At 33.5% G+C, this 9,009-nt stretch overlaps 1 protein-coding gene across 1 annotated transcript; it reads left to right on the top strand.

The window, feature by feature from the left end:
• Positions 1-3,146: 3,146 nt before the first annotated feature.
• foxl3 (forkhead box L3) lies at positions 3,147-5,121 on the top strand. The gene is made up of 3 exons (XM_073827843.1): positions 3,147-3,256; positions 4,298-4,466; positions 4,705-5,121. Exons 1-3 carry the CDS (start codon positions 3,147-3,149, stop codon positions 5,119-5,121), a joined length of 696 nt encoding a protein of 231 aa, XP_073683944.1.
• Positions 5,122-9,009: the final 3,888 nt, after the last annotated feature.

The following is a 9,009-nucleotide window of genomic DNA, read 5'->3' as shown; positions in this document are numbered from 1 at the left end:
AAATGTTTTCTTGATAAATTATTAACCTTGTAAAAAATATATTATACAATTTGCATACATACAAAATTTGTGGAAAAGGACAAATATAGGACAAATATAATTTCATTTTAGCGATTTTTAACTAAATCATATATTATTATTATATTAATATTTCCCCATAAAAAAATTAGACATTATTATCACTATAGAGCATTTACAGAAAATATCTCTGCTTTAATTTAATTGACACACATCAGATTTAAATCACATAAATCACATTTATAGCAATTGGTTTTTTTTCTAAGTGTGATAAAAAAAATTTAGGTAGGTCCAATTGACCTATCATCTAGACCAGCTAATAACAAGTAATGACCAAATTGGTTCAGATAGAGGCCATGTAGAAACAGTTTATGTTATAGTGGCTAAAACATGTGATTAGGACATGTCTGGACTGTTTTATGACATGGTTTTAATATAAATTAACTCAAAATGGTATGATAATTAATGATCACAGTCTATCTGAACAATTTTAAAGGCTGTCGCACACCTGAAGATCATTGTCCTACTTTATTTAATATATGCTAAAATGAGACTGTATTTAAAATAGAACCTCAGAAATAATTAGATATCAATTTCAATAATCCAGTTGAAAAAAAAAAACATATTCAAAATGTGGTACAAAAATAATATGTTCTTAAATTTTTGTATCTGAATATTGAGGTTCCTTCTGTCTGTAAAGATGTACGGTAAGGTAAATATAATATTTCTTTAATTTTCTGAAAATAATTCATTCTTTTTTCTAAATGGCTGATATATGGTATTTTTGAGCACATCCCATTTCGATCTGCCTCCTTGCGATGAATCGCTTGTTGTATTCCCCAATTGTAAGTCGCTTTGGATAAAAGTGTCTGCTAAATGAATAAATGTAAATGTAAATATAAGAAATTTAACTAAGGCTTTAATCATAAAAGTTATGACTTGGTATATTATTTGCTTATGAAATCAATTAAATTAATAATGATTTAATTTAACATTTGTGACCCTGGAGAACAAGTCATAAATAGCACGGATGTATTTATAGCATAAATTTTTAACATTATTGATTTTTCTTTTATGGCAAAAATCATTAGGATATTAAGTAAAGATCATGTTCCATAAAGATATTTTGTATATTTTTCACTGTAAACATATGAAAACTTAATTTTGGATTGGTAATATGCATTGCTAAGAACTTCATTTGGACAACTTTAAAGGTGATTTTCTCAGTATTTTGATTTCATATTTTCAAATAGTTGTATCTCAACCAAATATTGTCCTATTCTAAACCGTATATCATTGGAAATTGTTTTTATTCAGCTTTCATGTGACGTATAAATCTCAATAAAAAAAAAATGAACCTTTACAACATGGTTTTGTGGTCCAGGGTCACATTTATTTTTTTATATGTGACCCTGGACCACAAAACCAGTCTTAAGTCGCTGGGGTATATTTGTAGCAATAGCCAAAAATACACTGTATGGGTCAAAATTATTGATTTTTCTTTTATGTCAAAAATCATTATGAAATTAAGTAAAGATCATGTTCCATGAAGATTTTTTGTAAAATTCCTACTGTAAACATATGAAAACTTAATTTTGGATTGGTAATATGCATTGTTAAGAACTTAATTTGGACAACTTTAAAGGTGATTTTCTCAGTATTTTGATTTATTTGCATCCTCAGATTCCAGATTTTCAAATAGATGTATCTCGGCCAAATATTGTCCTATCCTAACAAACCACACATCAATAGAAAGCTTATTTATTGAGATTTCATATTATGTATACATCTCAGTTTTGTAAAATTTAACCTTATGACTGGTTTTGTGGTCCAGGGTCACATATGATTTAAATATTTAATAATTTATTAAATATACAGTGATGTAATAAATACATTTACATTCATATATTGTAATGTAGTTTTTCTTTTAAAAATATATTTAGAAATTAAGAAAGTATTTCCTAATAAAGTATTAAGTGCTATAGGCCTACAACATTTGATACAACTCCATGGACAAACTACGGGGTCATTTTGCCCCCCACCTTTTAAATATCTGGGGTAGTTTTGCCTCCAGCCCTTGTTAATGTCTGCCCCTGATGCACAGTGTTTTTCTGCTGGTGCAGTAATGGTCTTCTGTGGAGAGGTCTGGTCTGGTCTGGAGGGACAGGGACCACTAATCGGACTGCAGCAATCAGAGCAGCCGCAGACGGTCCAGCAGAGGAAACGGCGTCATGGGAACGGACCGGGATTCCGCAGGGACCGTTATCAGATCGCACTCTCTGTGCACTCAGACAGGAAACGCCACAAGAGCGTAAATATCTGTGATCATTACTTGCGTTTGTAAACTTCAGTATTCTAAACGAACGAACGAACGCAAAACAACGGGACGTGCATCCTTGTTCAAGTCTCACCTGCTGAGATATCAATTCAAGGGCGTTTTGACGAAGTGTATTATTTATAAAGAAAAATGAACGACTTTTGTCCCAGATGTCCGAGCTGCATGTGTCCAAACAAGGAAGCGAGATCGATTTAAGAGGCCACACACAGACATCTCGCGCCGCGGGCTGTTTGCTCGCGTTTCTCAGTCCCTCATATGCCACTTAAAGTTCTTTTGAACACACATCCCCTTTTTAGTCACGGAAACACAATTTATGGCTATTATGTCGCATTATAGATTGCATCTACAGAAGCTAAGAGTTGTTGCCGAGAGATATGTGATTCAAGGGGGCCACAACTCAACACAACACAAACAACCTGAAAGAGTTAAGACTAAAGACACGACAAACATGTTTGTTAATCTTTCATTCGTCATTCAATTATAGTTAAGACGACGATCAGACTATAAAAAGAAACACGACAAAAACAAAACATCCAATCCCGACTAGGACCGGACCACCCAGAATCAAAGAGTGAATGAGTGACTAGAGTTTGTTGATCACGCCCCGGGTTCAGACGTTTACAGTAGTTCCAGTCATGTACGCCCATTATATGAGCATCTGAGCAGCAGCCGGTCACTTCCCCTACACACACTCACAAACACTTCTCATGAGAGCTGCTTCATTTGTCTTGGCCAGCTAGAGCCTTTTTTATTACTAGAGACCATAAAGGCTTGCCACCCTGGACGTCTGATGATGTTTGACAGCTCGCAATATCCTTATAACTGTTTTAACTATGATGGAGAAGGATACCCCTCATGTGCCACTGATGAAGAGAAGAAAGTGTGTCGTCCAGCTTACAGGTATTTCATTATTATTATTATTATTATTATTATTATTATTTATGTTGTTTATATATTATATTATATTATATTACATATTGTTGTATTTTAGATATAATATCAAATTTAGTAATAATTTAGTTTAGCACTTTTACAATAATTAATTTAAATACTTTTAAAGTTAATGTTATTATTTTGTTTTTATATTAACCTATATTATATTATATATTTAAAAAAATAATATAAAAAGTAGTAAAAATTTATTTTAGCACTCTCACGACAATTGAAATTTTGACAATAAATTAAATACATTGTTATTATTGTTAAGAATAATATGATGTTTTTATTATTTTATATTTGAAAATGTATATCTAAATGTGGTACATTAATGAAGTAAGCATTACAGAGGGTAATAATATTTATAATTATTGAAAGGTTATTATATTATGATCTAAAATAATATAAAATAAATGTAAAGTTCTAATAATGTATGTATGTATACATATTGAATTGGCAAAAACAGATAACTTTTTTTTATTTTAAAAATCATGTTTTATTATGTTTTTATTGTTTTATTTTGTTAGTTAGCTGTATTTATTTGTACTTAAATAACAAAATAACCTGCAGTTTAATTGTTTGAGATTAATTGGAATACACAATGAAAAAACATGATTTTTGAAAATGGTTAAAAACTGAAAATCTGTTTTTGCAAATGAACTATACACACACACACACACACACACACACACACACATACAGCAATATGTATTATGTAATAATTAACTATAGTCATTTTTAATGTAATTATGTTAAAAAAAAAGTCTATGCTGTTGTCTTGATCAGAGCGCACTTGAGAGTCTCTTACAATATTATTGAGATTAATAAAGAGTTTCAGAACATTTAAAGTATGTTTTATTCATAATAAATTCTATTCATTATTTGTGCATGTGTATGAATGATTACAAATAAGCTTGTCTCTCCTAAATTAAGGGAAAACAAACCCTTTTGAAAGACAAATCTTTTCTGTTTCTCTGACATCCGTTTTTCGTCTCTCTCTATTAGTTACATTGCATTAATAGCGATGGCTATACAGCAGAGCCCAGAGAACAAAGTTACCCTATCAGGAATCTACGAGTTCATCATGAAGAGATTTCCTTATTACAGATCCAACCAGAGGGCTTGGCAAAACTCAATTCGTCATAACCTCTCTCTAAACAGCTGCTTTATAAAGGTATGGAGACTGGATGTTGAAATGTAAAAACAAAACGAATTAACAATTTGCATTATATAAACATAACCTGATTGTAATGCTGTGCATTACAGGAAGTATTTCAAATCAGCTCAGTTGAAATATATGTTTAAGAAATAATAAAGCAAACCCATAGTTGTAATTGTAAAGGCATTATTACTAATGGTTTTCCTAACTTTAGGGGTTTGTTGCAACGCTGCTGATTATTTGTTTTCCTCAGGTGCCTCGTACCGAAGGTAACGAGAAAGGAAAAGGTAATTACTGGACATTCGCCACAGGCTGCGAGTCCATGCTGGACCTCTTTGAAAATGGCAACTTTCGTCGCCGCCGCCGCAGACGCAACTTAAAAATGGGCCTGAAGGAGCCTGCCGAACCTTTTGTTGCCATGGACACTCATCAGGGCATTGCAGTAAGACCCACGGATTCAGATTCTTTCTGCCCCGTGAACAGTAGTCACAGACCAGCCCAAAACAACCCGCCTCTCAGCAAACCTGAGCCCGAGATCAAATTCAGCATTGACTACATTCTCTCCACGCCGGACCCTCTGCCAGGGTTCAGAGCCCCTAACAGTGCAGCTGGAGCTGTGATCCACCACCTGGAGCCACAACATCTTAATCTACACTTCTGGACCATGTAACAAACCTTAGGACACATATCAGTAAATACCTGATGTTAAAAAGCTTCTAGTGCGCAAACTAGTCTTTCCCATAATGCAAATCGGCTTGTCAGTAGGCACATGCGGTTTGTTGTGTGCTAGTGCTCCCGTGAGTAATATGCTGTCGCTCATGTTAGCAAAGCTGTACACATAGTAACTTATAAGTATAATATTATTTAATGATAATAATAGGAGTTTCAGAATATATTTAATTGTATAACGCTTTTTTTTTTTTTTTGATTAAATCAATCAGACTTTTAATGTCAAACACAGGTAACACTTTACAATAAGTCTCCATTTGCTAAAATTAGTTAACATGAATACTGAAAATAGTTTATTTGTCTTAGTTAATATTAATTTTAACATTTACTATTGATAATATAATGCTAAAGTTGTATCTGTTCATATTTAATGTACCTGAGCTCACACAAACGATTTTAATAACTAAGGTTAACAAAGATTAATACATACATCAACAAATTGCGTTATTGTTAGTCATTTTAGTTGATGCATTAAAGGATTCTTACTTCCAGAACAAAAAGTACAGATAATTTACTCACCTCCTTGTCATCCAAGATGTTCATGTCTTTCTTCTGTCGCAAGGAAATTCGTTTTTTTTTTTTTTGAGGAAAACATTTTAAGAATTTGCTCTATATAATGGACTTCTATGGTGCCTGACGTTTAAATGCGGCTTTAAACGATCCCTAATGCGGTTGTAAATGATCCCAGCTGAGGGAAGAAGGGACTTATCTAACGAAACGATTGTTTTTTTTTAAAATTACAATTTCTTATATTTTTTAACCTGAAACGCTCGTCTTGTCTTGCTCTGCCCGAACTGTTTTTTTCCAGTTTAAGACAGTTAGGGTATGTCGAAAACTCCCATCTCATTTTCTCCCTCAACTTTAAAAAATTATTTCATAATCATCCTACATCGCTGCAGAAGTTCCGACCCAGTGTTTGCAAAGTGAACATGCAAAGAAGATCAAACACCCTTAACAAAAAAGGTTAAACAGCGATGTAGGATGATTTTGAAGTTGAGGGAGAAAATGAGATGGGAGTTTTTCGACATACCCTAAGTTCAGGCAGAGCAAAACAAGGCAAGCGTTTTAGGTTAGAAAAGTATCTACATTCTAAAAATAATAATAAAAAAAAAAACAATCGTTTTGCTAGATAAGATCCTTCTTCTTCGGCTGGGATCGTTTAGAGCCCTTTGAAGCTGCATTTTGGAAGTTCAAACTCGCGGGCACCATATAAGTCCACTATATGGAGAACATTCCTGAAACGTTTTCCTCAAGAAACATAATTTCTTTACGACTGAAGAAAAAAAGACATTAACATCTTGGAAGACATGAGGGTGAGTAAATTATCTGTTTGTTCTGGAAGTGAATTAATGAATTAACTGATGTAATGTTAAAGGGATAGTTCGCCCAAAAATTTAAATTCTGTCATTAATTACTCGCCATTAATTTAATCTAAAATATTTTAATTTGTGTTCCAAAAACGAAGGGTCTTATATATAAGGTCTTACGAGTTTGGAATGACATGAGGATAAGTAGCCTTATTAAGGACAGAATTAGCATTTTTTGCCGTAGTCTATCCCTTTAACTTATTGTAAAGTGTGACCCCAAACATAACTCAAGTTTTCATTTCCGCCGTTTAAACTCAAAACTAAAAGCTGCAGATCTCAAGCTCACCTGAGGTGTGTTGGTGTTGCAGACACGGGTTTGTAGTTAGTGAAGTGTTTGCAAACAAATGCGCTAACATAGCTATGGGGTTGGTGTAATCAGCATTCCCTGCTTACTGCACAACTGCTGAACGACTCTATTGTTTACATATGTTGTTTATAATGTGTATCATTGGCCCTTGACAGTCTGTGATCCGTATCAATCACTGATAGACTGAGCATATGCCCCCTCAGGGCAAAACCAGAGCTCTCCGTCTCTCTAAAGCCCACCCCGGGGTGTTTTTTGCTGTTGTTGTTTGGTTCGGGAATCTCTGTTTATTTGAAAACATCTTTAAACTTTGGACAAAGATAAATTCAGAATCAGTTTTTAATAGGAAAAAAAAAGATGTGCTATGCTCAGCCATAACAGTTTGGAATGTATCATAGTCCTCGTTTTGATTTGGCCATTAGTTGTTAGTCAAAATCAAACAAGCTTAGTGACCAAGTAGTATATAAAACAATAATCATAACATCTGGTAAATTCATAGGTTTATAAGAAAAAGCAATGCTGGGATCTATGAAATATTGTTTGGCTGCCAATATAAGGCAATAAAGCGGTACTCATTGAAAATATTGCTTAAAGAGTCTTTCTTCACCTGTCTACCACATTCAAGATTTTCTATATATTCTAAATATTCTATAACAGATTGAATATTTGGACATTAAAATCATTCAAAACAAACTGTGAACTGCTCGTACTAAATAAAGCACTCACTGAATAAAACCAGGTTATATATGAACCACAAAAGCAGTCATAAGTAGCACGGGTATATTTGTAGCAATAGCCAACAATACATTGTATGGGTCAAAATGATCAATTTTTATTTTATGCCAAAAATCATAAGGATATTAAGATCATGTTTCATGAAGATATTTTGTAAATTTCCCACCGTAAATATATCAAAGCTTAATTTTTGATTAGTAATATGCATTGCTAAGAATTTCATTTGAACAACTTTAAATGCAAATTTTTCAATATTTCGATTTTTTTGCACTCTCAGATTTCAGATTTTCAAACAGTTGTATCTTAACCTCTCACAACAAGCCATACATCAATGGAAAGCTTATTTATTCCCTTATGACTGGTTTTGTGTTTCAGGGTCACAAATTTCAGACAGTTTTTAATAACGTGCTTCCTTTTAGGCTATTATCTATATATATAAGTTACTTATCTACTACTCAGTGTATATAAAGTGAAATGTACATTATAAAATTCTTATTAATGATATAGAAATGCTTTGGCATATTCGAATAGACATAACTGAATATTAGCAAACTGTCAGACAAGCGCAGTCTAACCTTCTCCAAATCTCCCTAATCTCTTTGGCTGACCTTTTCCATTTATATAAGGTCTGACTAAATGTGATCCAAACACTCTATTAGAATACATATCACTCATAAAGCTGTGAGTTTAGAACGGAAGCCTGTTAACATTTATTTTCCTTCTAAGGTGTATCAATCATGGCTTGCTTTGTGCTCAGGAGGGGACATTTTTCAATTTAACCTTTATATTACGGAGTGACTGCATCAGAAAGGTTTCAACACACTTAACATGAGTGGCATTTAATATAGCATTACACTTGCAAGGTTAGCCGGAGATGTGACCTTATTCAAATCCTGCTGCCACTACAACACCTATCCTGATGCAATTATAATTAAACGCCTTATGCCGGCTTGCAAATCCTCTGATCGATCACTGATATTAAGGTAAATATTGCACTGCCCCCAGTGAACATCTAACTCTAAAACTGTTATGGATCAGCAGGTTTCTATTAACAGCGTTGTTGATGTTGTGCGCTCTGGTGTGGATATATTTGGGTAAATTAACTTAGCATAAAGTGCTTCAAGGCTTAGAAGGGCTCGAGATACCCCCCTAAAAACTCAAAGCTCCGACAGTATTGTTTTACCCCGCCATGGCGTTAGAAGTAAATGCTAATAGTTGTTAAACTGCGAATTCGTCTTATAATTCATCCATTAACGCGTCTTTTCGGGTTTTGGAATATTGTGACAATGTTGTTCGCTCGGCTTGTCTGCTGTTGTACAAATATTAGGATAAAAACGGTAGTTTTCCCTCTCATATTTGTAAATAAGCCCTCATTTTGCGCATATATTTATTGCGTTATACTGAAGCATTGTCAGCGAGGTGA

The sequence above is a fragment of the Garra rufa genome, chromosome 22, assembly GCF_049309525.1.
Source record: "Garra rufa chromosome 22, GarRuf1.0, whole genome shotgun sequence".
NCBI classification, from domain to species: Eukaryota; Metazoa; Chordata; class Actinopteri; order Cypriniformes; family Cyprinidae; genus Garra; species Garra rufa.
This window is presented reverse-complemented; position numbering and strand designations above follow the sequence as displayed.

Excerpts from the sequence above, each read along its gene's own strand:
- foxl3 (XM_073827843.1), top strand. The coding sequence starts at position 3,147 with ATGATGTTTGACAGCTCGCAATATCCTTATAACTGTTTTAACTATGAT. Across the intron at positions 3,257-4,297 it reads GTGTGTCGTCCAGCTTACAG|TTACATTGCATTAATAGCGA; the intron begins GTATTTCATTAT and ends TCTCTCTATTAG. Across the intron at positions 4,467-4,704 it reads TAAACAGCTGCTTTATAAAG|GTGCCTCGTACCGAAGGTAA; the intron begins GTATGGAGACTG and ends TGTTTTCCTCAG.